This window comes from Cyprinus carpio, chromosome B13 (assembly GCF_018340385.1).
Source record: "Cyprinus carpio isolate SPL01 chromosome B13, ASM1834038v1, whole genome shotgun sequence".
In the NCBI taxonomy this organism is placed as follows: domain Eukaryota; kingdom Metazoa; phylum Chordata; class Actinopteri; order Cypriniformes; family Cyprinidae; genus Cyprinus; species Cyprinus carpio.
In genome coordinates, this window is record NC_056609.1 from 17,056,310 (window position 1) to 17,082,255 (window position 25,946).

General features: G+C 35.9%; 4 protein-coding genes across 9 annotated transcripts; 3 read left to right on the plus strand and 1 right to left on the minus strand.

Moving 5' to 3' along the window:
• Positions 1 to 263: 263 nt before the first annotated feature.
• On the minus strand, positions 264 to 4,708 carry LOC109100493 (urokinase-type plasminogen activator-like). The gene is made up of 11 exons (XM_042736935.1): positions 4,563 to 4,708; positions 3,451 to 3,544; positions 3,301 to 3,343; positions 3,044 to 3,176; positions 2,836 to 2,933; positions 2,702 to 2,746; positions 2,403 to 2,580; positions 1,663 to 1,814; positions 1,440 to 1,580; positions 949 to 1,097; positions 264 to 830 (listed from the first exon to the last, which is right to left on the minus strand). The coding sequence occupies exons 2-11, from the start codon at positions 3,505 to 3,507 to the stop codon at positions 633 to 635; spliced, it is 1,194 nt and encodes a 397-aa protein (XP_042592869.1). The 5' UTR covers positions 3,508 to 3,544; positions 4,563 to 4,708; the 3' UTR covers positions 264 to 632.
• Positions 4,709 to 6,845: 2,137 nt separating this feature from the next.
• LOC109100658 (component of inhibitor of nuclear factor kappa B kinase complex) lies at positions 6,846 to 15,490 on the plus strand. Of its 3 annotated transcripts, XM_042736937.1 has the most exons (23): positions 8,143 to 8,369; positions 8,476 to 8,539; positions 8,774 to 8,880; positions 8,987 to 9,081; positions 9,194 to 9,311; positions 9,396 to 9,465; positions 9,554 to 9,642; positions 9,726 to 9,815; positions 10,382 to 10,506; positions 10,595 to 10,702; positions 10,812 to 10,947; positions 11,080 to 11,274; positions 11,376 to 11,478; positions 11,635 to 11,758; positions 11,850 to 12,001; positions 12,094 to 12,155; positions 12,769 to 12,878; positions 12,968 to 13,017; positions 13,148 to 13,256; positions 13,390 to 13,537; positions 14,044 to 14,171; positions 14,273 to 14,372; positions 14,474 to 15,490. In XM_042736937.1, exons 3-23 carry the CDS (start codon positions 8,776 to 8,778, stop codon positions 14,531 to 14,533), a joined length of 2,277 nt encoding a protein of 758 aa, XP_042592871.1. In that variant the 5' UTR covers positions 8,143 to 8,369; positions 8,476 to 8,539; positions 8,774 to 8,775; the 3' UTR covers positions 14,534 to 15,490. The 3 variants fall into 3 exon arrangements, with proteins under 3 accessions (XP_042592872.1, XP_042592871.1, XP_042592870.1); XM_042736938.1 differs by lacking the exons at positions 8,143 to 8,369; positions 8,476 to 8,539 and adding an exon at positions 6,846 to 6,876 and having other exon boundaries at positions 8,776 to 8,880; XM_042736936.1 differs by having other exon boundaries at positions 8,143 to 8,539.
• Positions 15,491 to 16,051: 561 nt separating this feature from the next.
• gsto1 (glutathione S-transferase omega 1) lies at positions 16,052 to 20,440 on the plus strand. The gene is made up of 7 exons (XM_042736942.1): positions 16,052 to 16,174; positions 16,390 to 16,458; positions 17,237 to 17,345; positions 17,525 to 17,747; positions 19,566 to 19,667; positions 19,816 to 19,922; positions 20,263 to 20,440. Exons 2-7 carry the CDS (start codon positions 16,428 to 16,430, stop codon positions 20,411 to 20,413), a joined length of 723 nt encoding a protein of 240 aa, XP_042592876.1. The 5' UTR covers positions 16,052 to 16,174; positions 16,390 to 16,427; the 3' UTR covers positions 20,414 to 20,440.
• A 144-nt stretch (positions 20,441 to 20,584) lies between these two features.
• On the plus strand, positions 20,585 to 25,208 carry LOC122139425 (glutathione S-transferase omega-1-like). Of its 4 annotated transcripts, none has more exons than XM_042736945.1 (7): positions 20,585 to 21,124; positions 23,057 to 23,145; positions 23,542 to 23,650; positions 23,883 to 24,105; positions 24,204 to 24,305; positions 24,384 to 24,490; positions 24,838 to 25,208. In XM_042736945.1, the coding sequence occupies exons 2-7, from the start codon at positions 23,115 to 23,117 to the stop codon at positions 24,986 to 24,988; spliced, it is 723 nt and encodes a 240-aa protein (XP_042592879.1). In that variant the 5' UTR covers positions 20,585 to 21,124; positions 23,057 to 23,114; the 3' UTR covers positions 24,989 to 25,208. The 4 variants fall into 4 exon arrangements, with proteins under 4 accessions (XP_042592879.1, XP_042592880.1, XP_042592877.1 ...); XM_042736946.1 differs by having other exon boundaries at positions 23,091 to 23,145; XM_042736943.1 differs by lacking the exon at positions 20,585 to 21,124 and adding an exon at positions 22,736 to 22,869.
• The last annotated feature ends 738 nt before the right edge of the window (positions 25,209 to 25,946 follow it).

The window sequence follows — 25,946 nt, forward strand, 5'->3', positions numbered from 1 at the left end:
TAAAGCAAGTTTAATGTCAAATAAAATGGCGTAGCAATACAATGGTGTATCATAAAAATGGAAACAAGAATTTTGTATAAATTACTGTTTTACAATCAGAGCTTTGTAAAAAAGAAAGAAGTACATGTCATATATACGTTCTTGAAATAAATTAAATATTAAATAGTGTATAGTAAAAAGTAACAATAAAAAAATTAATAAAACAGGTTTACATTTTTTTCTAACATTCTGGAACACTACTCCTTCTTTTCCTTCTTTATGTATATATATATATATATATATATATAGTTATTGCAACAAACTGGACCATGTCCATGTCATTAATATCAGTAATTTTAGATCAACTTCTTTAGAAAGACAGAATACATTATTTACAGTTCTCAAAAACTAAACAAAGGTCCTCATTACATGAATCCTTCATACACCTAAACACTGGTATCACTACTCAGTAAATCAGGAACATGTACTTATAACACTATCAAAGATGTTTCCTATTGATTACAGTAGCTGCCATTTTTAATCTAAATAGTATAAATAATTGGCACGTATTCTGCTGAGAATATAACATTACCCTGAGTGACTAAGCATCTGAGCAATGCTCACATTTCTGTTGTAAAGTGACCATGTCATAATTAATCCTTTTGTGGATACCTGGAGCCTGCTGTATATTTGGGTAAACCAGTATGCAGTGAGATCCAGTTATTGTAATTGGTGACTTTTGTGTAAACTCCTGGGTTAAACTTTTTTGCACACTCTTTTCCCCAGCTAATGATACCGAATAGGAACATGGTGTTATTTACTTCACACACCAGAGGCCCTCCTGAGTCGCCCTGAAAGCAGAAAAAAAACACATTCAGATATGTATTTCTTATAGTTTTATGAAGATATTTTCACTTGCCTAGGCCAAATGTCATATTTATCAATCACGAGTGAAAACATCCAGTTTACCTGGCAAGCATCTTCCTCCCAGTCTCTACCAGCTGCGCACAACATGTTTTTATTGACCTCATTCTTGCTGTAAAACTTGTTCTGGCAAGCATTCTGGGAAATAAGCCTCACTTGAGCCTGTTTCAGATGTCGAGAGTACTCAAATCCACCTTTAAAATAAAACAGATAAAAAACAATTTATTAATGACTTTTCTGTTTATCTCGTATATTACAGTTCTAGTCCTTCCATTCAACACTGACGTCCAGAGTGACAAAATGACTTGATTACTAAAATGTCCAGCTACATTCTCTGCTAGAATTTTTTTTAGAGATCCAGTACAGTATGTCGTGTCATAATCATAGGATGTTCAAGTTTGTTATATTTCATATCATAGGTCAACTATATGGACACAACATGTTGTCCTCATATCTTGTTGTCGTAGGAAAATGATCATTGTTATTGTTCTCGGATACACTATCTAGCTTAGCATACAGTGTGTGTGTCATCTTACCCTTTTGATGTCTTCCATAGCCAGCAATCTCACAGTAGAACCCTGTGGGAAGCATCTGCTGCAAAGGGGGAAGACATGCGGTTCTCACAGAGTCTGTCCTCACTGCACATTGTCCACTGCTGTCCATTATCTTCAAAAGAGCTAAAGGAAGGGATTTGCACTACTTATTATTCATGCACTCTTCTTTTAATTGCTGGAATAATCAAATATTAAGCAAACATACCAATGTCATTATTAAAGTCTTCAACTGTGTAATCATAGTTCTCATGGACCACTAGTTTGCTGACGTTGAACTGCTGCTCTTTGATAGTGTCTGTTTCATTGATGGCATTCTTTCCCAGATGGACCGAATATTTCATTATGCGTGTTCTCTTACTGTTTAAAGCAAAGAAAATATATGACATATGACATTTTATACCACAATGCAATGACACTACATTAACTGCATTAAGCTGTTTTATTACATGGCCCTTTGGAATACTTGATTCTGATCGCAGGATTCAGTGGTATGATATTTCATATTAACTGGATAATAACTTTTCAGTTTGCAAATGGCTACCCACAAATTGGTGCATTATTACCAAAATGTTCATTGCGATCTGCATGCAAGTTATCACCTAGACTGTTTAAATGTTGTCTGTTCATTTGTTTTACTGCCACTTTGGCATCATCTTGCAACTTTACGATATTAGGGAAAATGACCTCAGAGAAATTCATTATTACTATTACTGTAATATCGTTGAAGTGATCGTCTTGTTGATAAGCTGATTGTTTTGTATGCTGTGGTGGATAATGTTTAATATTTGATGAGTAATAAGCAGGATAATGTGCTGTCAGCAAGTCATTATTGCAAAATAAAGCTGAAAGGGTGATAAAAGACCCAGACCCCGGAGCAGACTCAGTGCATTGGCTGATTACTGGTATAGAAGGTCAGCTTTTTCCGTTAACAACAGGTTGACATACCCATCAGGGAAGCAGTGGGCTGCAGTGAGGATCCAGCATGGAGCAATAAGAGTTCCTCCACAAATGAATCCCTCTCCTTTGAAGATAGCTGCAATCCAAGGTTGTGACTCAACAGTTGACCTTGATCCTCCTATTATCTTTGTAATGCGGTTCATGTGTCGCTCCCCACATGTTGATTCTGAATAATGAAGAAATTAAGTCTGTGAGGAGAAGTCATTTTCTATGCTTTGTGAACAGATCCTAGTTGAGGATTTTCCTAACATTGCCACTAAATGATTTTTGTTCAATCATAATCTTACCTGTGTCCTGCTTTGATGGGACAGATGTGGGTGGACTCGTGGTGGCTGCATAAGCAAATGTAAGTCATATTAATCAAACTGCTATCAATATTTCTTTTTACTTAAATTATCAAAAGAGATGGATTTCTACTTACTTGGTTTCATTTCCCTGTGGGGATTGTTACAGTATTCCCGTATATAATGGTTTTTTCTCTTTACATAGCACCATGGCTGAATCTTGTTACCTATATTCCTAAAACAGCAAAATCCAGAGGTCTTAGACTTTTTAGAAATCCCACAATATAGTGTCAAAATAATCTCAGTTTTCACTCTCCATTAATGGGCAACAGAACATATAAATACCTGCAGTAGTTATGATAGCAGTTCCTGAAAGAGGAGTTATGTCTTGATAATAAATGCCATGGTAGACATATCCGTCCACTGACTGTCACTGACACATTTCTGCTCTCCTCGCTTCCATCAAGTATGCACTTATCTGAGAAGAGAAAAGTCATGATTAAACCTATACTGTACATTCACATGCTAAAACTACAACCATAATCAAATAGAATATTAATGAAAAACTTTAATCTAATGTGACAAAATCAAAAGGAATTTACCATTTACTTGAGTAGAAGTGTATTTTCTCCCAGGGCTTTTAGTCTAAAAATAGAAATATTAATATTATTAGCTGTGTGGGTAAAAGGTTAATTCTATTTAAAGATCTTTCATAGGAAGTATTGTCACTTCTATTTTGTTTTTCCACTTACTGTTTCTGTAAAGTACAGGGCGCATGTCAACAGTAATATGCTAAGTATACACTTCATCTTGACCGCAAACCAATGTTTTCCTTTTTTGGAGATCCTAAAAACATTTTGAAGAAGTGAGCTATATATTTATAAGATCTTTAAAAGAGAAGGCACATGCTCTTTCACCACAAACAGGGGATTCAAGTAAGCGGGAGCATTTTTAAAGTTGACAAATAAATAAACAAGCATTGCCAAGAAAATCATATGAATTTGCAAGCACTGATTACAAATAAGCATGCATATAATGGTACTATAAGCACGCTGTTCTAACAAATAGTGCTACCTATCAGATTATGCTACCAACACTGTATTTTTAATACCGTAAGGGTAGGTTTCGGATTGGGGCAGGTGTAGACATGAAACTTATGAAACTACTCCTAAAGTACCTTTGAATAAATTCTTAGCACATTTCAGGCATGTTACTATAATAATATGTACAGCAGCCAAATTGATACATAATATTTGTATTCTTCACTCTCAAAAAAAAAAAGTACAAAAGCTGTCACTGGGGCGGTACCTTTTCAAAAGGCACACCTTTGTACCTAAAGAGTCCATATTGGTACCTTAAAGATACATATAAGTACCGTAAGTGTACATATTAGTACCTAAAAGGTACAAAATTGTACCTTTTGAAAAGGTTCCGCCCCAGTGACAGCTTTTGTATCTTTTTGTCATAGAGTGTTAAGTGTGGTTAAAAAATGTTTTACTAGTGCACTTACAGTCGTAAAAATAAAAGTTACAAAAAAACCTTAAAAATCCATTGTTTCCATTGGGCTAAAGGTCCTTTGCAATGGAAAAATGTTCTTTACCTTATTAAATTATTACTCACAATAAGACTAAAATGGTTCTTTTAAGAACTTTTCATTGAAATGTTCTTTGTGGAACCCAAAATCGGCATTGTTTTATGTGCAAAAGGGAAAGATAAACATATTTAAATGTAATTCTAATTCATTCATATTCCCGTATGCAAAATGTATAAATCAAGACAATGAAAAATAGCTATAAAGGCACAGTATGCAAATGTAAAAGAATGAAAGCAAAGCAGATCCAGAAAAAGTGTATTCGGTGCTTACCTTACTGTAGTAGTTGATTTGCTTATTTGCTTGCAGATGCTGCAGTGTAGAGCTACACTGGGCTTCCTGAGCACTTGATGTCATGTGCCTGTTAGTGTTCCTCGCTTTATAATGACGAGGCTGTGATTGGCTGAGGGGGGCCTGGCCTCAGACAGACTGGCACATGCGCTGTGCGCTAAACAATGAGATAGTCGCGGAACCTCATACTGTGACTCATGCTAAATTACTCAAGATCTCTTCTCTTTTTTCTATACATAAAACACTGTGAAGAGGAAATATTCCTAATAGGGACTTTGCCCCTGAAGCAATGACAATCACTGTGGTTTTTATATTGCAGTTGCCATTTCACAACATGCTTTGAGAATTAAAAAATAAATGATCACATATATAAAGTAGTGTTTTATGTGACTAGTAAAAATGGGTAACTTGTAAATATGTTGTTGAGGTATAGTTAATAGTTAATATTACAGTTAATATTAAAAAACTGGATCTTCAGATTAATATCAAAATAGATATGTGTCGTTCTTGTCACATACATCTAGGTGATTCATTGCTGTCATTCGATTTTAACCCAGACAGTCTATTTTTAAAATCACAGATGTGACATGATGAAATCACATTTCTTCATTGTTTCCTAACATCCAAAACCATTCACATCTGTTTTACTCTATGCCCATGTGCGTGCCACAGTTAACATGCCTGATTTATTAATTAGTTGAAATCCTGGGATTTTATGTGATATTATATTTTTATTGTTTTTTTGTTTGTTTTTTATCACTCTAAAACATTTTTCTCAATCTCAGACGGTTAATCATAGTGTCATACTCCTTGGTTTTAGCAGGATTTCATCCTGTGAGATCTATACATGATAAATGAGGGGGGTTTCATGAATGAGAGAGCCAGAGGAGATGATGTCACCTCTCTATCACCTTAAGAAATGTGTAGACATTTAAGAAATGTACAGACATGTGTTTCCTGTTCACCAGACTACTGAACTTCCAGTGTTGCTGATGTTTGTCTTCTGTGATGATAATATATGATGCGTTAGCTGAATGTTTGCATCACCTTTTATGATGCTGTCCATCAACTGTAAGTGACTTCTTTTGTAGAAAGCATGAAGTTGCCTTTTCGGAAAGTTTAATCTTAAATTTCTTAAAAACAATGAAGTGTAAATGGACTCCTGTGTTAATCGGTTTGGGCTGAATTAATTACAGAACTATAATAATTAGGGTCAAGGTCTGAGCTATACGGCTCTGTCTTGCAAACACTGTAATTAAATTCATTGCATGCATACTTCATATTCATCACCAGATGGGCATTTATTTAATCATTAAGATTAAGCTTTTTTATTAATATTATTCCTGTAAAGATGACATACATTAAGAAAATATGCAGACAACAGCATATTTGACATTAGGAAATCACTTCAGTAGAAGAGATTATCACTGTTTGGCTGGTGCAGCCTTTATTGCTCAACGTCCTTGACAAAAATAAAGACATTTTCCATTAGAAGATTTAATTTAAAATTAAACATTAAAAAAATTTAATTTAAGGTTTCTTAATTGAACAAAATTAGGTTATTTAAATATATATATGTTTAGAGGTCAGCTGTCCAATGCTACTGATGAGATGGATTTTTACATGCATTTTAAAGTCTTGAGCACCATCTCCTGGACATTGGTGTTAATGTTTACTCCTGCTTGGCCTTATCACATCACAGTGGTCAAGTAAACCACATGTTGACTTTACAGATTAATTTTAGATCTGTTTCCATGTCTATCGGCTATTAATAAGAAAACACATCTGAATATATGCTTTTAATATAAATTGTAAAAATATATAAATAAAAAACTTGTTTTTCAAGGTAATCTGGCAGTCTTTGGACTTGCACAACAAAAAGACATCTATGAACCACTGATGTGAAGAATACAAATTAATAAAACAACAGAAATAAAAGAACGGAATTATTCATACTCAAAAGTGTGAAGTGAGGCAGTGGTACAGTGGTGTACTCTATCTATCTATCTATCTATCTATCTATCTATCTATCTATCTATCTATCTATCTATCTATCTATCTATCTATCTATCTATCTATCTATCTGTCTATCTATCTGTCTGTCTGTCTGTCTGTCTGTATATCTGTCTGTCTGTCTTTCTGTCTGTCTGTCTATCTATCTGTCTATCTGTCTGTCTATCTGTCTATCTATCTATCTATCTATCCCATCGATTAATACGCTCGTTTAACAGTTCCCATAATTTTCCACATCAATTATGGTCGGTTCAAGCAAGTTAGAAACACAAACTGACGCAAGGTAAGTCATCACTATCTATCTATCTATCTATCTATCTATCTATCTATCTATCTATCTATCTATCTATCTATCTATCTATCTATCTATCTATCTATCTATCTATCTATCTTATGTAATTCATTTGTATCTTATTTTAGTTTAGTTTTTATGAATCGTTTGTCCAAAGATTCATATAGAACACGTCAGAGAGTTCACAAGGAATTATGATTTGAAGACTGTTTAGAAAAATTTGCGTCTCTGGAGCTACTTTCACAAAAAAAACGGGTACCATTTTCTGAAGGTCCTCGCCGACCACGATGACTTGAGATCAGCTCCACGAGCTTTGTTTGGGCTTTCTTTATATGGCATCGGCCATGACCAACTGATCCTAGATCAGTGCTGAAGAAACCCAGGCGGCTCCTGACACAGCGCATGCGCGGACATTGTGTCGATTATGACTGGAGAAGCAGCTGACTGGCGTCGCAGTGTTGCCAGATTGGGCTTCTTTTGGTTACGTCAGACCGGGGAAAAAATGCGTTGGGCGGGTTGATAAAATTTTTCTGGGCTGCTTTTTGATACAACTGGCGGGTGTTTCAGCGCGCTTGTAACGCGGGAAATTCCCGTAAATATTTCAGCGTGAAAGTCGCACGGGATCCGATGACGCAATATATCATTTGCACGTGCTTTTGAGTCTTACTATGTTCAACTGTGAGACCGCTTTCTGTGAGGACTACATAAAAACGTATGTGTACAGTTAGAGCTGTGCATGAGGTCTTAAAGAGACAGCTTCCTAAATAAATCTGCAGCTGTCTGTCACTAATGTTTATTTATACATTTAAGACTAACCAGTGTTATTTTGAAGTTAAATAAATTATTCAGTTTCTGTGGTATTTCTGTACCTGAATATTACTGTTATACCTACCTGAAAAATTTAACGCACAGTTAATTTTAGTTGTATATTGTTATTGTATTTGTTTGTGCCAGCGCTTGTCATAAATCTATTCTTATTTAATTACTGACTGTTTACTTGTCTTTTTTAGTTACAATTAATTAAATTCAGAGTTTGAAATCAAAGGTTTTTTTTAAGTATATTCCTCAAAATATAAATATGAATTAACAACATTATAAATTGAAAAATACAAATACACTGGGTGACAAAACATTTAGGTTGGATGATTGTAGTTTAAAAATATGTCTAAAAAAATACCCTGACTCCCCCCATAACAGCCACCTAAAGGGGAATCCCCCTTTTTTCCAAAATGAAATTAAGGCCCTGTGGAGGTCTTCAATCCAATCTGGCAACACTGCTGGCGTGGCCGCCGTCAACAATAGTTATCACAACAGTGCGCCAGTCAGCGCTACTGTATCCAATCATCAATTTAGGGCAGCAAGTTTTAGTTGTTTTGATATTAAGGTGCTCTCTGGTCCTCGTTTAACCGTGCCTGGTGTTATGGAAAGCTGACATTTGGAGGCTTGTAAGAGTCTGTAGGCAGTTCACATCGAGTTGTTTACGTGTAAGTTAGCTAGTTAGCCAGTTAGCAAATCTGACATCCGATGCTCGTTTTAGGATGAAATGGATAGCTTTGTTGTTTCCCATCGATTAATACGCTCGTTCAACAGGTCCCACAATTTTCCACATCAGATGTGGTCGTTTCAAGCAAGTTAGAAACACAAACTGACGCAAGGTAAGTCATCGCCGTCTGACACTTGGGATTAGCTCGCCTGCTAGCTGTGTCACAATATCCAAGTAAATATTCATTCATAGATACAAGATCTCACTAATTAAGCGTCATCTACGGTATTTACAGTAAAGAAGCCTCTTTATATAAGGCCTACATCATGATCAAACACGAGTAGCTGTCATAGTGTTTAAAGCAGCCGTTATAAATGTCTGATGAGATGTGTTACTGATGTGTACAGATGGAGAAACCTCCTTTCAGACAGAATCAGGTCTGTGGGTCATGGCATATGAAGGAGAGGCTGGGGACAGGAGGATTTGGACATGTCTACCTGTATCAAAATCAGGTAATGCTCTGCCTTTGACGTTACTGTTGATGTGGGAATGTATTGTTTTCTTTGCTTAGTTATCGTACCTGCAAAGACAAACTATTATTATTATTATTTTTTGCAGGAATCCTCTGAAAAGATTGCTGTGAAGCTCTGTCGCCTTGAACTTAACGCAAAAAACAAAGACAGATGGAGTCGAGAGATCCAGATTATGAAAAAGTGTGTAAATCTATAGCAGTCAAATGTTTGACTTATTTTTATTAACACACACACATATACATAATTATGTAAATGCACAAGGAGTTTTTCAGCTTTCTTTACAACTTTTCAGGCTGAAGCACCTTAATGTGGTGACAGCAAAGGATGTGCCTGAGGAGATGATGCACATTGCCTTGAACGATTTACCGCTTTTAGCCATGGAATTCTGTTCCAAGGGAGACCTTCGAAAGGTGCTTTTTCTTTGCATCATGTCTCATGTGCCCTCTGTTGAGATTTTTCCTAACTTCTTTGTGTCCTTGTATTGCCTCTTATAGTTACTCAGCAAACCAGAAAATTGTTGTGGGTTAAAAGAGAGTGAGGTGTTGGCGCTACTCAATGATGTTGGTAATGTGTCATTTCCAAACTGTTGTCAGTATTTTTATTATCGATCAATAAGGGTGGCAAGTAAAACAGTTTGTTTTATTTTCAACAGGTTCTGGAATCCAGTACCTCCATGAGAATAAGATCATTCACCGAGATCTCAAACCAGAGAATATTGTGCTACAAGATATCAGTGGAAAGGTATTTCCAATTCAGTAGTTTGTCAGTGTTTTTGTAATATTGACATACTTTTTCCAACCAAACTTGTTTTGATGTCTGTGCAGCTTGTCCACAAGATAATCGACCTTGGCTATGCCAAAGATCTAGACCAGGGGAGCCTATGTACTTCATTTGTGGGGACTTTACAATATCTGGTATGTTTTTGTATTCATCAGTGATAAGAAAAAGCAATTATCACAATAAGTCGACATAACACAACTGTTCAAAAGTTTGGGTTCAGTATGCTTGTTTTTTTTTGATTCTGTCATCATTTACTCACCCTCTACTTGTTTTAAACCTGTATGAGTTTGAAGATATATTGATGAATGTTGGTAACGTTAGTTGATGGTAGCCATTGACTTTCATAGTGTTTTTTTTTTCTCCCCATACTATGGAAGTTAGTGGCTATTGTCAACTTAGAGGTGAGTAAATGATGACAGAATTTTCATTTTTTGGTGAATTATCCCTTTAAATTAAACAAAAGTGAAAGTAAATACATTTAGTATCTTACAATAAAGTATATTTTAGTTGCATGCTGTTCTATTGAACTTTCTATTCATCAAGAATCCAGAAAAAAATGTATTGTGGTTTCTGTAAAAAATATTAAGCAGCGCAACTGTGTTCAGCATTGATGATGATAATAATAAGAAATATTTTTAAGCACCGTATCAGCATATTAGAATGATTTCTGAAGGATCATGTGACATTTTGAATGTTTCAGGCTCCAGAGCTGTTTGAAGGCAAGTCGTACACAGTCACTGTGGACTACTGGAGCTTTGGCACCATGATCTTTGAGTGCTGCTGTGGATTTCGGCCGTTTCTTCATAATCTTCAGCCTGTGCAGTGGTATATGTCCTGAAAACCTACATGTTAATTATGCCAGAATGCTTGTATCTTACTTTCACATGGAATACAACACATTTTCTTTTTCTAGGACAAGCAAAGTGCGAAACAAAGGTCCTAAGGACATAATGGCTGTAGAAGACATGAATGGCGAAGTCCGCTTCTCCACCCACCTTCCATACCCCAACAATCTGAGCAGGTAGCCTTTATACAGACCAAAAAAACCTTGCAATTCTTGCACCACCATTTTTGTTCTTATAGTTTTATATATATATCCTATAGTTGACTAGTTGTTTTTGGTACTGCAGGACACTACTGGAGCCCTTGGAGGGGCTGCTACAGCTGATGCTAAAGTGGGACCCAGTACAGAGGGGAGGAGGATTGAATCCAGAAACAAAACAGCCCCAATGCTTTGCTCTTCTAGATCAAATACTGAACATGAAGGTTTGGCATTATTGCATCATTTCATTAAAATGTTACATATTTAGGCAAGACATGTAGGCTTTCTTCTGTAATAATGCAAAATAGGCAAAGAAAAATGAGCTGAAATATAATTTTTTTTTTTTTTGTTTGTAGGTTGTGCACATCTTAAACATGACAACGACCCAGGTTCACTCATTTCTGCTTAGCCCAGATGAAGGGCTTCATTCTCTGCAACAGAAGATTGAGACCGAGACCAACATCGAACTTTTGAATCAAGAGCTTCTGCAGGAAACAGGAGTCATGCTAGATCCCAGGAAACCTGCTGCACAGTGTGTGTTAGATGGAGTAGTAAGTATTTTTTTTTTGGCCTATTGAATGCGTTCTTAATTTTCCAAAGGTCATTTTAGTAAATCACTCGGAATTTATCATTCTTTTTATTTAATCATCAGAGAGGATGGGACAGCTACATTGTATATCTGTTTGACAAGAGTTTGACCAAGTACTCAGGACCTCTAACAGCTAGAACACTTCCTGAGAGTGTGAACTTTATCGGTAAGAATTGATTGATTTATGTGCCAATTCTATAGATGGTGTGTTTATTTAAATATGCTTGGGGGGGTGTGCTTTGTAGACTTTGTGTTGGATTTTAACATTTATTGAGTTTCCCAAAGAACTTCAAAGTCTCCACCTATTTAACTTCTGTTACAGTGCGGGAAACCAAAACTCAGCTCCCTCTGAGCGCCCTTAAAAAGGTTTGGGGTGAGGCGGTAAGCTACATTTGTGGCCTCAGAGAAGACTATAGCCGCCTCTTCCAGGGCCAGCGTGCAGCCATGTACGTCCAATATATTGCAATCCTCATTAATGTGTATATTTTGTGTTTTGGGACTTTTCCGCTCATAACTCAATGTTTTTTCGGTTTGTAGGTTGAGCCTTCTCCGCTACAACACCAACCTTACGAGATATAAGAACATGATGTTCTCCTTTTCGCAGCAGCTCAAAGCAAAGCTTGACTTTTTTAAGAGCAGCATACAGTACGACTTGGAGAAGTACAGTGATCAGATGCAGTACGGCATATGTACGTTTTAATGTGCTCGATTTCCTTGAATTGTCAGAAATGTATTATTGCATTAGTGATGATTATCTAAAATGACTTGTTTCTTTCTGAAGCCTCTGAAAAGATGCTGAAGGCTTGGCAGGAAAATGAAGAGAAGGCTGCTGCGTTTGTACAGGTGCTGTGGATAAATTCTACATTTTACATTTATGTACATTTGAAATTAGACCGATACATTTGTTTTGAAATCTAACTGTTCATCTAAGTATTCTACATGTCACATAATTAAAATGTGGCACACTATTGTTCAAATGTTTGTGGTCAGTAAGATTTTAAGTTTTAAGAACTCTCTTATGCTCAACAAGGCTGCATTCATTTAATTAAAAATACAGTAACACAGTAGTATTTTCAAATAAATGTTTTCCATTCTTATTCTAATTTAAAATGTAACTTATTCCTTTGATGGCAAAGCTTTTCTCCAGTTTTCAGTGTCACATGATCATTCTAATATGCTGATTTAGTGCTCAAAAACATTTCTTATTATTATGAATGTTAAAAACGTGGAAACAATTCAGTTTTTTTCAGGATTCTTTAATAAATTGACTTGAAATAGAATTCTTTTGTAACATTATATAGTCCTGATTGTCTCTTTTGATCAGTGTAGTGCATCATTTTTAAAAGTTTTAACTATTGATCCTAAACTTTTGAACAGTAGTGTATATATAAAATTTATATTTATGTGGGATGGCATTGTTTTAGCAACAACTTGGAGGTTTTGTTTGCTTTTGCAGGTGGCAGAGATCGGGCACCTGGATGAGGAAATAATGGCTTTGCACTCAGAAATTGTTGAGCTTCAGAGAAGTCCTTATGCTCGTCGACAAGGAGATGTCATGGAGCAACTGTAAGTTCATTCTTTCAGTGATACCATCTGAACTTTCTCAGCAGAGATGCCCCTTAAACCTTTTGTATTGAAATCATGTCTCATCACAGGCAAGACAGAGCAGTTGAACTCTACAGACAATTGAAGGCAAAATGCAAAAGTAAGTACAATTCCATCTTGCGTGCTCATGTGTCATTCCAAGTACTTGGGTGATTTATCTGTGTAGGCAAAATTTCCTTATGTTATATAAGTTTTTGGGGTCAGGATATAGTGTTCTTCATTTCCCTTAGTGCCAGATCCCCAGCACGGCTACAGTGACAGCTCTGAGATGGTGAAGGTCATTGTACAGACTGTCCAGAATCAGGACCGGGTACTGAGGGATCTATATGCACACCTCAGGTAAAAAGTTTTGAAACCATCCAGTTCACAATTATAGAGGATTGTGATGATTCAAACTGCGACTAGTTAACAAATGAATGATGCTGTTGCATTTTATGGATGAAATCCAGCATTCCTATTTTCTTATTTGCAGTAAAATCCTTCTGAGTAAGCAGAAGATCATCGACCTCTTCCCTAAAATTGAGAGGACGCTGGAGAGCATTAAGGAGGCAGACAGCACTGTCATGCAGATGCAGATCAAGAGACAGAGAGAGTTCTGGCATTTACTGAAGATTGCGTGTGTGAGTCACATGCTTCTAATGTCTCGGGTCCAGATATGCAAACAATCATGGACTTTCCATCGATAAGGGTTTAGTTACGAAAATTCTGCTAAAAATTCAGCTTCGCCATCACAGGGATAAATTACATTTTAACATATATAAAAATAGAAAGCTGTCAAAATATTTCTGTTTTACTGTGTTTTTGATCAAATAAATGCAGCCTTGGTGAACATTTGAGCAGAGATGAACAGATTTTTTTCTTAAAATATTTTAACCCTTATCTTTTGAATGATAGTGTCAAATTATTCAAAACAAATAAATGATACATCGGTGTTACTGTAAAAACGGTTGTAAATTTAGTGAGTTGCAAACTCAAAGCAAAACTAAAACTGTCAAATGAATACTTCTGACTTGGTTGAGCTACATTCAAAGCATTTCTAAAATGCCTCTGTGTGTGAAGGTTTTTTTTTTTTTTTTTTTTTTTTTTAGCTTAACCAACAATTGTGATGGAATGTGTTTGTGTTTAGGCACAAAACAGCACACGAAGCTCTGTGAGTCAGAGTGGAGAGATGCCCTCCTCGCTGTCAGCATGGAACCAGACCCAAGCCCAGTGCTCCTCTCGCCTGCCCATGTCCCTGCAAGTGCCACACGAGGGGTAAATTTCTCTTCCCGGCCTACTAGTAGTGATACTAACACCACCTCATAGGTTTCAAGTTGAGTTTATCAGCGTGTGTGATCACGAGTGTTTGTTTTCAGAGAATCAGTCAATCATTTACTCGAGGAGAACCAGCGCTATTTGAGTCAGCTTACCAGTTTACTGCAAGAAACCTCTGAGGAGAAATCAGAGAGCATCATGGTAAGTGCTTTTTTTGTAGGTTTATTCTAAAATCTTTATAGAAATTGTGTATGTGATCATGACTGCACATGTAACACTCATTGCTTTTTTCTTTCACACAGGCTCAAGACTGGAGCTGGACTAAATACGAATCCCTGGTGGCTAAATCCCAACGTTTGTAGAGTCACGGTGAACTCTGTGACAGGAAGTAACAAGTCATTATTTTAAATACATTTATTCATCATCACTGGATCGGGGTTGTGTTGACTTGTATGATTTGTTAATCATAGAGTAACTTCTTTGTCAGTATCTGAATTCATTTAAAATCAGATTTTGCAGTCTTGTAGCAACTCTCTCTCTCTCTATATATATATTTTGAGGATGCATTTTTAATTGATGCAGAACCAAGAACATGCAAACAAAATTCAGGCAATGTAACAAAGTAACTCCAGAAATGTATTTATTTACATACTTCATAGTTCTCTGTGTGGGCTGATTGTACTTTCATTTTTTTTTTTTTTTTTTATATATATATATGGTAGTTCCACATCTGCACTTTAAAGGCTCACTGTGAATGTTTGGAAAGGTGTGAGGTCTGGCAATGAAATTGGTCATGTTCAAATCACTTTTTGAAATCTTAAGAATTCTGTGAGGCTCCAAGTAAAGGTTGACACCAGACAGATTGAAAGGCAGAACAATGCTGAGGATGACAAAAGCGCAGCTCTTTAGTCACAGGTGAAAATGTGTTTGGTCAGACATATACCTGCACAGTCTTTTTTTATATTTTGGATTTGGCAGTGATGGCAACAAAAATCTTCATATCAGGTATTAGCAGCTAAGAATGAATGTGATCATTCATCAGTGGGCAAACTATAATCAATAATCAAGACAGTCATGTTATTCCCTTTTTACGTCACATTTTCAACCATGTTTTTGTCCAAAGATGATCAGCGTCACATGAGAGTTCATCACAAAATGTTGTATAAGATTTTGCATATTATTATATTTTATTTGTTTTGTTGGATTATTATCTGAGGATATTTCAGACAGGGGTTAAAAGCATCTTATGAAAGAACAGCTAGGTTTTAATGTGTTTACTGTATACATGAAAAATAAAGTAATTAAAGTGATATCCGTTATGTTATCGGTGTGGTGTAAAAAGACTTTCTTCTAACTGCAGTAATCGAATGGAGCTTATTACTGATAATTTATTCATAACTATTAAAATAAGACTTTTGAAAATGTTTTGTAAAATGTTACAATTTGTCCATTTTAGGGTCCAAGTTTTCCTCAAATGATCTCACACAGCACCGAATGGTGACAGCATTTTCATGTCCTGATGCAAATGGCAGACGGTGCAAGACAAGTGTGAAAATATTGCATGCAGTGTTATGATCTAACCAACCACAAATCAGTATGCAAATACAGAGGGGAAAGCCATTCATCATGCAAATAGGTGCCAATGCCAAGAAGAATGCCAAGTGACTATACCTCTGTAGAAGGGAATGCTCACATTTAAATGTTACATAAATTTGAAGTTACAAAATTTAACCAAAAATGTTTTGCACACTTAAATGATCATCATAAAGTTTACATTTAGTCGAGAAGAAGAGATGGTATGAAGACTAAGGTCTTCCATTACAGTGATCGCTGACCTTTGAATTACCTTTCACTGTGGTTGTATGTTTACTGGGGACTTTTATTTTGAAATAAAGACGTGTTTGCAGTTTAATCATTGGATCACTAGACATGACGCCTTCCAATAAATAGACCAACTTCACATTAATCACCGAAATTGTGTGACAAGTCATAAAATTGTACAGGTTAGTGTCATATTAAATGCGCCTTATGTCCTTTTATATCCTTTCGATGTTTTATGTATTTGGGTTCGATGCGTGAAATATTAAATGATTGAATTTATGAAAAGACAGTGGTTACCTAACTTCCTACTTAACCACTTGCTGTTGTGTCAGTTAATCAAACACAACAGTAGTATTCAAACTGAAGTTGACTTTTAAATTTAATTCAACCTTTCCAGGTTCTTCCACTCCTTCACTGCTAACCTAAATTAAAATAATGGCAGCATCTCAGAAATGTCTTGGAAAAGGTAAGAAATCATTATGAGACACCAAAAAAATGTAATTTATAGCAGCATGTTTTTTTAAGCATTTTTTTTTAAGTATTTTATTGTATATCCAATGACTGAGCAGGATTGCGTTGGTTGTGTAACGAAATAACATCGACGTCTTTAATAAACGTATCAAGATGTGTCTTTGTTATGTTAGGAAACGGGGAGTTTCATTGTTATTTCAATGTGTACAAGAAAACTTGACACAAGCGTTATGGCCCCCAGGTGTGTTTAGTGCTGACGGCAGTATGACATTGCACATTTATCAAATCACTACTACTGTCTGCTGCGTATGATGTTTATGACTGTGCGGTTTCCATAAAGTGCTGCTTCATGCGCTCGTGGAATCAGGACTGTCACAGATTGCATTGTTTAAAGCAGTCGCACCAGTTATGCTTTAGATTTAAAACGAGTGTAATTTTCAAAATACGCCTTTGTTGTGATTGAGGAAGTGATTCTATGAAAGGATTTAGCAGTCAACCTTAAGAGTTAGTTTACAAGAGACTGTTAACTTTAAAATATATTCATATCTTAAAATTTCATCCACATAAGAAACTATAAACTTTAGTAAGTATACTGTTAATTATGTAATGACTTTAATAATGACAACATCATGTGCAATGCTCGTGTCAACACTAAAAACCAGCTCATATTTAGACATTTTGGATCATTATAAACATACAAGTTATTCACATTACTATAAATCAATGTCATCGCAGACATGGTTAACATGATTTTTGTTTAAATTGTGCCACAGGAAGCCCTGCTCCTGGCCTTGTGCCAAAGGACCATATACGGCTCTACAGCATGAGATTCTGCCCTTTTGCCCAACGGACAAGACTGGTGCTCAATGCCAAGGGAATTAAGTGAGTACAAACATTCATGGGCATTAGTGAGTTATTTAGTTAGTATGAGGCTTTTTTTGTTGTGCAGAGGTTGTGCATGACATTGCATGAATAAAATCATTTCAAACATGTTTGGGGAACAATAGTGTCTGCTTTGAGTGAAAAGAAAAACCCCTATGAATAATTGTATTTTGCCCTAGACATGACATCGTCAACATCAATTTGAAGAATAAGCCTGATTGGTTTCTGGAGAAGAATCCTCTTGGTTTAGTGCCAACGCTGGAGACCCCGAGTGGTCAGGTGATCTACGAGTCACCAATCACCTGCGAGTACCTGGATGAGGCCTACCCTGAGAAGAAACTGCTCCCATCTGACCCTTTTGAGAGGGCCCAACAGAAAATGCTGCTGGAGCATTTCTCAAAGGTATTTCCCAACTCATTCCACAGGATATTATTTATATATATACAGCCGTGGCCAAAAGTTTTGAGAATTACATAAATATTGGAAATTGGAAAAGTTGCTGCTTAAGTTTTTATAATAGCAATTTGCATATACTCCAGAATGTTATGAAGAGTGTTCAGATGAATTGCATAGTCCTTCTTTGCCATGAAAATTAACTTAATCCCCAAAAAAACCTTTCCACTGCATTTCATTGCTGTCATTAAAGGACCTGCTGAGATCATTTCAGTAATCATCTTGTTAACTCAGGTGAGAATGTTGACGAGTACAAGGCTGGAGATCATTATGTCAGGCTGATTGGGTTAGAATGGCAGACTTGACATGTTAAAAGGAGGGTGATGCTTGAAATCATTGTTCTTCCATTGTTAACCATGGTGACCTGCAAAGAAACGCGTGCAGCCATCATTGCGTTGCATAAAAATGGCTTCACAGGCAAGGATATTGTGGCTACTAAGATTGCACCTAAATCAACAATTTATAGGTTCATCAAGAACTTCAAGGAAAGAGGTTCAATTCTTGTAAAGGAGGCTTCAGGGTGTTCAAGAAAGTCCAGCAAGCACCAGGATCGTCTCCTAAAGAGGATTCAGCTGCGGGATCGGAGTGCCACCAGTGCAGAGCTTGCTCAGGAATGGCAGCAGGCAGGTGTGAGCGCATCTGCACGCACAGTGAGGTGAAGACTTTTGGAAGATGGCATGGTGTCAAGAAGGGCAGCAAAGAAGCCACTTCTCTCCAAAAAAAACATCAGGGACAGATTGATCTTCTGCAGAAAGTATAGTGAATGGACTGCTGAGGACTGGGGCAAAGTCATATTCTCCGATGAAGCCCCTTTCCGATTGTTTGGGGCATCTGGAAAAAGGCTTGTCCGGAGAAGAAAAAGGTGAGCGCTACCATCAGTCCTGTGTCATGCCAACAGTAAAGCATCCTGACACCATTCATGTGTGGGGTTGCTTCTCATCCAAGGGAGTGGACTCACTCACAATTCTGCCCAAAAACACAGCCATGAATAAAGAATGGTACCCAAAACACCCTCCAACAGCAACTTCTTCCAACAACCCAACAACAGTTTGGTGAAGAACAATGCATTTTGCAGCACGATGGAGCACCGTGCCATAAGGCAAAAGTGATAACTAAGTGGCTCGGGGACCAGAATGTTGAAATTTTGGGTCCATGGCCTGGAAACTCCCCAGATCTTAATTCCATTGAGAACTTGTGGTCAATCCTCAAGAGGCGGGTGGACAAACAAAAACCCACTAATTCTGACAAACTCCAAGAAGTTATTATGAAAGAATGGGTTTCTATCAGTCAGGATTTGGCCCAGAAGTTGATTGAGAGGCATGCCCAGTCGAATTGCAGAGGTCCTGAAAAAGAAGGGCCAACACTGCAAATACTGACTCTTTGCATAAATGTCATGTAATTGTCGATAAAAGCCTTTGAAACGTATGAAGTGCTTGTAATTATATTTCAGTACATCACAGACAAACAACTGAAACAAAGATCTAAAAGCAGTTTAGCAGCAAACTTTTTGAAGACTAATATTTATGTAATTCTCAAAACTTTTGGCCACGACTGTGTGTGTGTGTGTGTGTGTGTGTATATATATATATATATATATATATTTATATATGTGTTTTTGTTTGTTTTTTTAATTGTATATTTATACATTTTTTTTTTGTTTTTTTTTTATTATTCTTTTTAAAGTTTTATGTTTTTTTTTTTTTTTGTTTTTTTTTTTGTTTGTGTTTTTTTAACGGTTTTATCAATATGAATGAATGCTCTTTTTAGGTGATTCCCTACTTCTATAAGATCCCGGTCAGCAAGGCAAAAGGAGAAGATGTGTCTGCACTTGAAGCAGAACTTAAAGAGAAACTCGCCCAGTTTAATGAGGTTGGTTGAAATACTGATAATATCATAATTGAGTGGAATAAAGATCCAATATTGTATTTCTGATGTTAAACGGATGTCTGGAGATACTTTTCAGTTCAGATATCAGTTTCACATCCTGCTAAAATTGTGCTTTAATGGCTTTTTTCAGATCCTTGTCAACAAAAAGACCAAGTTTTTTGGAGGTGATTCAATAACAATGATTGACTACATGATGTGGCCATGGTTTGAGAGGATGGAGATGATTGATCTGAAGCAGTATGTTTTTATCTTCACATTTTATCACATTTATTAAGTGCACTGGCAAAGGAAAAAGAGAGAGAGTAGATTATGACCAAAGTAAACAAATGCAGGCTTTTTACTCAATTAAAAATAAAAAGATTTTCATTTCATTAAGATCTTTTTTTTTTTTTTTTTTTTTTTTCTCTCAAAAATGTTTTGCACAAAAAAAAAAAAAAAAAAGTATTACATTTAAACAAATTCTTTAAACCAAAGAGGTAAGAAACTCAAAATCAGTTAGTGAATTACAAAAATTAAATTCAGTTAGACTTGTGCAAAAGATTTCTTCGAATATTAACACTCTCTTCATAATTTCCAGCTGCTTGGACGACACTCCTCGGCTGAATAAGTGGACTGAACACATGTTGGAGGATCCCACTGTACAAGCCACAATGTTCAGCACAGACACCTACAAGGTGTTCTACAAATCCTACATGGAAGGAAATCCCGATTATGATTATGGTTTATAGAATAAATCATTGTTCTCTGGTAAAACACACCTGTCTGTTTTAACAGATATTGTTTCAGAAGGTACATTAATATCAGTCCATCTTTTATACTGTGATCCCGATTAATATGAAAAGAGAATTTCATGCCTTGTATATCAACCTTTTTGTCTCTTTGTGGATATCAAAATTCATAAATCTAAAAATCTTATATAACTGGTAAGGTTATAGCGCCTGATTATTATTATTTTATCAGAATGAATTATATGCAACAAAAAAATTTGTCAGTACAACAACAAAAATTGTCAGTACAATGAAATAAATAATGAAACAAAACTTTCTAGAGTTCATTCAATAGATGAAATATTCTCTACACTATAAACATTATCTTATTTTTAGTAATCCATTTTTAGACCAGCTTCATTCTTTGATTGCCTGTAAGGAGATTTTCCAGATTAAGTGCTGTTGTCATTATACTGGAATATAAGTATAGTATGCCAGCTGCAGGTACTGTGCCCCTGCTCAAGGTTTAACAGGGTTTCATTATCTCAGATCAGTGGTCACACCTCTCTAGAGTTGAACTTGCAGTGTTTGCATAAATGGCCCTAATAGCCCTAATCATTAGGTGTCCACCACTTCTCTAGTGAGTCACTATCATACACCAAGTTCTCAGGATTATATGTGATCCATAAACTTATCAGAAGCAGGTGCCACTGATGTTTTACAGACATGCAGGTAAGATAACCACCTAAATCTGTTCTCTTCAGCTGACGATACCAGAGTAGAAGCAAATACCATGATAAGTACTAAGTACTGTTTTTTTTTTTCTGTTGAACACAGAAGGTGATATTTTGAAGAATGTGGGGAACCATACAGCTGACGGTAGCCTTTGACTTCCGTAGTGTGAAAAAAAAAAAAAACCTCTTGTTAGTCAGTGGCTACAATCAACTATTTTGTTACTAACAATCTTCAAAATATTTTCTTCTGTGTTCAGAAAAAGAAAGAAACTACAAAAGTTGATTATAAAATGCAGTAAAGGGGTTAGGTGATTTTTCGATTCTTCACTTGTTTGCTGAAGTGCTCCACCCTGTCCAGAACAATAAAGCTACAAACTAACAATGGATATCTGCCAGTTGCCTCTTAAATATTTATTGCATTGCTAAGCGTGACTTTGCACAACAGAAGCTTTGAGATGTCTGTGTCATAACCTATGTCCAAGTGACCCTTGTGTTAGAGTAAATTCAGAAAAAAGATTTTTATTTATTTTTTCTCCAGAAAGGTCTCTACTGACAAGCTGACTCATTCGCTGTAGAACTGCAAAAGAAACCTTTGCATGACTTTGCAAGACACCCACACTAACAACAGAAACATAAACAGTGAGCATTATGAGGAAACAAAGATTAGATTATTGTCTTTTTATTTAATAAAATGTTGTACTTGACTTGTGATACAGATAAGAAGATAAAAAGTCATTACACAATCCAGAAATCAGTTGTCATCCCAACTCTTACGTCTGCAATACAAGATATTGTGAATATAGCCAATGTCTATTGTTGTTAGACAAGGATTAATCAATGGTTAATAAAAATGAAGTGAAATGGAAACTGGGGACATTTCCTAGTTCAGTGGCCTATATTGAATTTTTATCTACTAATTAAAAAATGCGATATATATATATAGTTAATGTTTTTAATTGTTGTAGGCTCCATACACTAAGGAAGTATTATAATTAATTATGATGTTTGCAGGTCAAACTGTCCCCAACTGATTTTGTTACAGTTTATCACGTATCATACTAATAAAATACAAAATGATTTAATGACATTTATTTTCTAAACGTATTTAATGTTTTCATTTCACAAACAGTAACAACTTTAATTTCCTTTTCAAATTATATTTTATGTTTGTGCTTTTGGAGGCTATGTTTTATAACTGTGTAATAAATATTAAAAGTATTAAGAAAACCCACACTGTTTTTAAATCGTTCTTTTATTAAACAGATTCTTTAGTTGTATCCTTCCGCCAGAAGATAAAATCCCTGGCAGCAGAAAAACGATCAGTTGTAAGAGCGCGCAGTGATACGGGGAATATGTGTTCCGCAGCATATCTGTTACTATTTTGGTCTGGTATGTTCATAGTTGATTGTACAGGAAACAGGACACGGCATAATCAGAGAAATGTACAGTAAATCAGCACATCCGGAGATAATAGCAGGCTTCTGAGCAGTTTATCATTTATAGTCGTTAATTAGTTGTAAAATATAATATGGTACGTATGTACATAGCTACTCTTCAAGTACCTTTTGTAGTGAACAAGTTTGGTGGGAGAGCTTTATTATGAAAATAACATGGGTGTAAGTAAATAGTAAGTAGCCTATGTAAGAGGAGGAGTCATTATCTTCAGCCACACCTATTCTTCCATAAAAACAAGATCAACTTTCTAGCTAACGTTTACTTCAGTCAGGTCAGCCGGTTAAACAGGTAGCTTTATATCTATGGCTTTAGCAACCGTTGAATGAATTTGTGTTTGCTTTTAGTGTAACATGTAATGCATCTATGATAGCCGCAAAAGTATTTTTCCTTTTTTCTTCCTTCCGTTATGTAACACACACAGTTTTTGATTCTCATGCATAAAACGCTTACGTTAATATTTTTCTTTTGTTTGTAGGCTCACCATCGATTGTTTCATTTCCTCCTTTTAGATCTTCTTTAAGTGAACACTGATAATGGCTCCATCTCCAAAATGCCAAGGAAAAGGTAAGAGAAACATGGAAATTAGACTCGCTCACAAAGCTTTCATTGTTTGATCTGTGACTTGTAAATGGAAAAGCATTCATAAAAACATCCAGATATGAATTCACGTTGGTCTGCAAAGATGTTCAGCTAGTTTCATTATCAACCCGGTTTGCAGAAAAATCTCCCAGATGTTATCAGAACATGTCGTTGCGTAATCATTGTTTAAAAAAAAAGTTCTGATAAAACAGATTATAAACTCTTAAAATGTAATTCATAAACAGTTAAGAACCGGGACAGCTTAATGGTCCACATTATTTTACTGATGAAATTCCATCCATATTATGTAGCTAAATAACTTTTTCTTATGTATGTAAATATTTACATTATTGTGCCCCATGTGTTTCATTGGTGTAACAGCATGTCCTGCTCCCGGACCAGTGCCGAATGGTCTTATTCGCCTCTACAGCATGAGATTTTGTCCATTTGCTCAGAGAGCAAGACTGGTGCTCACTGCTAAGGGAGTTAAGTGAGTACTAATGTTGACCTAGTGTGCAGTATTGGGTTACATGGAGGTTTGAGGTGTGCCTAGTGTGTACATATGATATTTAGAGCGTATATTACATTTGAGTTTCTTAATTAACAGTGTTTTTTTTTTTTTTTTTTTTTTTTGGGGGGTTACAAGGAAAATCACTCTTTTCAAATCTAAATATCTGTCTACTAACTAGTAGGCCTATTGATTTTATATTCCATTTACATAGACATGAAATTATCAACATCAATTTGAAGGATAAGCCTGATTGGTTTCTGGAGAAGAATCCTTCAGGCACAGTGCCAGTATTGGAAACCTCAAGTGGTCAGGTGATCTACGAGTCACCAATCACCTGCGAGTACCTGGATGAGGCCTACCCTGAGAAGAAACTGCTCCCATCTGACCCTTTTGAGAGGGCCCAACAGAGAATGCTGCTGGATCATTATTCGAAGGTAGGCAGTTTGTCATTTTGAAACATATACCTTATGTATCTTCATTGTTTTTTGATTGAAGTGAATTTATGCATATTTGCAATTCACCCTCATTTCAGGTGATTCCATACTTCTATAAGATCTCTATGGGCAAGAAAAGAGGAGAGGACGTCTCAGCGGCCGAAGTAGAATTTACAGAAAAAGTCTCCCAACTAAATGAGGTGGACTAAAATTCCTACAATTTCTGAAAGTATAAAGTATAACAATTTATTAATTGCTTTTTTTTAACCTTTTTTTAGTATCTGGCGAAAAAGAAGACCAAATATTTTGGGGGCGATTCAATCACAATGATTGACTACTTGATCTGGCCATGGTTTGAGAGGGCAGAGATGATGGGCGTAAAGCAGTACGTTTTTTTATTTTTATAGATACATGCATATTACATATATGTAATATATAATGAATGCATGATAAAAAAAACATATTTTACCCAACAGCAAGAGGAATAGTGTGCTGAGTCATAGAGGTTAAGTTAAACAGATATAAAAACAGTGTTGAATGACTCAGATTAGTAAAGGTGGGGCTCTGGTTCCAGCTGAAATGAAAAGCACTTTGGTTCAGTGAACTTTAAGCACACAAGTACTTGTCTTCACAAGTAAACTTCTTGTAAATGCAACTATCTTCTGTATGTATTTCTCCAAAGCATAACTTGCTTGGAAACCTAATTGCTCTGTATCTTTATTTGTGTTTCAGTTGTTTGGCCAACACTCCTGAGTTAAGGAAGTGGATTGAATGCATGTTTGAGGATCCAGTGGTCAAAGCCACCATGTTTAAAACAGAGGATCACATAGTGTTCTTCAACACCTACATGGACGGAAAGCCTAATTATGATCATGGTTTATAGAGTAAAACGGAATGATATCCATTCATCTGTGTGGAATTTTTTTTATAGTAACTCTTTTCTTAGTTTAAGTATTTTTATAACGAATTTATAGCCAATTATGCTTTTAAGCCTCAGACTAGATGCCAGAAGGCCATGTAAAAATGGCTACTATGGGTATATTACCATGTCTGTCATTCATACATGAATATAAATAAACCAAACATACAAAATATGAACATTATATTTTTTGTCAAATCTTATATCCTTGTGTTTATTCCTTTTTCCACTTATCTTTTGGGTAGGTCATGGGTTTGATTTCCAGGGAAATAAAGAACTGATCAAACTAAAATGTGTACCTTGAATTCACTGTAACTTGCTTTGGATAAAAGCTTTTGCCAAATGCACAAATTTAAATATAAATCTCTCTCTATATAACCAGTTTTCTCTTTGGTCACAAGTGAAATGCTACTGATCCATGCAATGCATGTCATGGGGCTGCACAACAACATGACTTCCTGGGAGGGGAAACGGCACAACTGCATACTGCATAAAAGTTTGTTTAGTGCACATCTGTTTAAATTTTCTTTTTTTAATCCAAGACAAAGACTACAAAGAGTAAAACAAGTGCATTATACAGAAAATTCAAAAAAGCCCTTTTCAAACCTGCTTCTGCTTGGCCTGTACATGTTACTGTGCACCATTTCTTTAGATGTGCTTGCTGCTCACACTTTTTTTAGGCATTTCAACAATCCTTTATGTTGGCAGATAAGATTATAAACTGATAATACTACTAAATACTCTGATAATGTTACATAATTTAAACTCTTATCATGATATTACATCATTTGCAATAACTCATGGTTCAAAGATCCGGAATCAGCTGCCAGAATGATGATGAATAGCAAGTGTTTCTTCAACCATGTGCACTTTCGGCCCTGTGGAGTTCAGGAAAATAAACTTTCTAAAAATCTTATTTTTT

What these genes read in the sequence shown, in the direction of transcription:
- LOC109100493 (XM_042736935.1), bottom strand. Translation starts at nt 3,507, where the DNA reads ATGAAGTGTATACTTAGCATATTACTGTTGACATGCGCCCTGTACTTT. An exon ending in GCCCACTGCTTCCCTGATGG is followed by an intron (nt 1,815 to 2,402) that starts GTATGTCAACCT and finishes TGCTTTAAACAG; the next exon opens with TAAGAGAACACGCATAATGA. An exon ending in AGACTTTAATAATGACATTG is followed by an intron (nt 1,581 to 1,662) that starts GTATGTTTGCTT and finishes CCCTTCCTTTAG; the next exon opens with CTCTTTTGAAGATAATGGAC.
- LOC109100658 (XM_042736938.1), top strand. Translation starts at nt 8,776, where the DNA reads ATGGAGAAACCTCCTTTCAGACAGAATCAGGTCTGTGGGTCATGGCAT. An exon ending in TACAAGATATCAGTGGAAAG is followed by an intron (nt 9,643 to 9,725) that starts GTATTTCCAATT and finishes ATGTCTGTGCAG; the next exon opens with CTTGTCCACAAGATAATCGA. An exon ending in CAGGGCCAGCGTGCAGCCAT is followed by an intron (nt 11,759 to 11,849) that starts GTACGTCCAATA and finishes TTCGGTTTGTAG; the next exon opens with GTTGAGCCTTCTCCGCTACA.
- gsto1 (XM_042736942.1), top strand. Translation starts at nt 16,428, where the DNA reads ATGGCAGCATCTCAGAAATGTCTTGGAAAAG. An exon ending in TGCTGGAGCATTTCTCAAAG is followed by an intron (nt 17,748 to 19,565) that starts GTATTTCCCAAC and finishes TGCTCTTTTTAG; the next exon opens with GTGATTCCCTACTTCTATAA. An exon ending in AACTCGCCCAGTTTAATGAG is followed by an intron (nt 19,668 to 19,815) that starts GTTGGTTGAAAT and finishes GGCTTTTTTCAG; the next exon opens with ATCCTTGTCAACAAAAAGAC.
- LOC122139425 (XM_042736945.1), top strand. Translation starts at nt 23,115, where the DNA reads ATGGCTCCATCTCCAAAATGCCAAGGAAAAG. An exon ending in TGCTGGATCATTATTCGAAG is followed by an intron (nt 24,106 to 24,203) that starts GTAGGCAGTTTG and finishes CCCTCATTTCAG; the next exon opens with GTGATTCCATACTTCTATAA. An exon ending in GAGATGATGGGCGTAAAGCA is followed by an intron (nt 24,491 to 24,837) that starts GTACGTTTTTTT and finishes TTTGTGTTTCAG; the next exon opens with TTGTTTGGCCAACACTCCTG.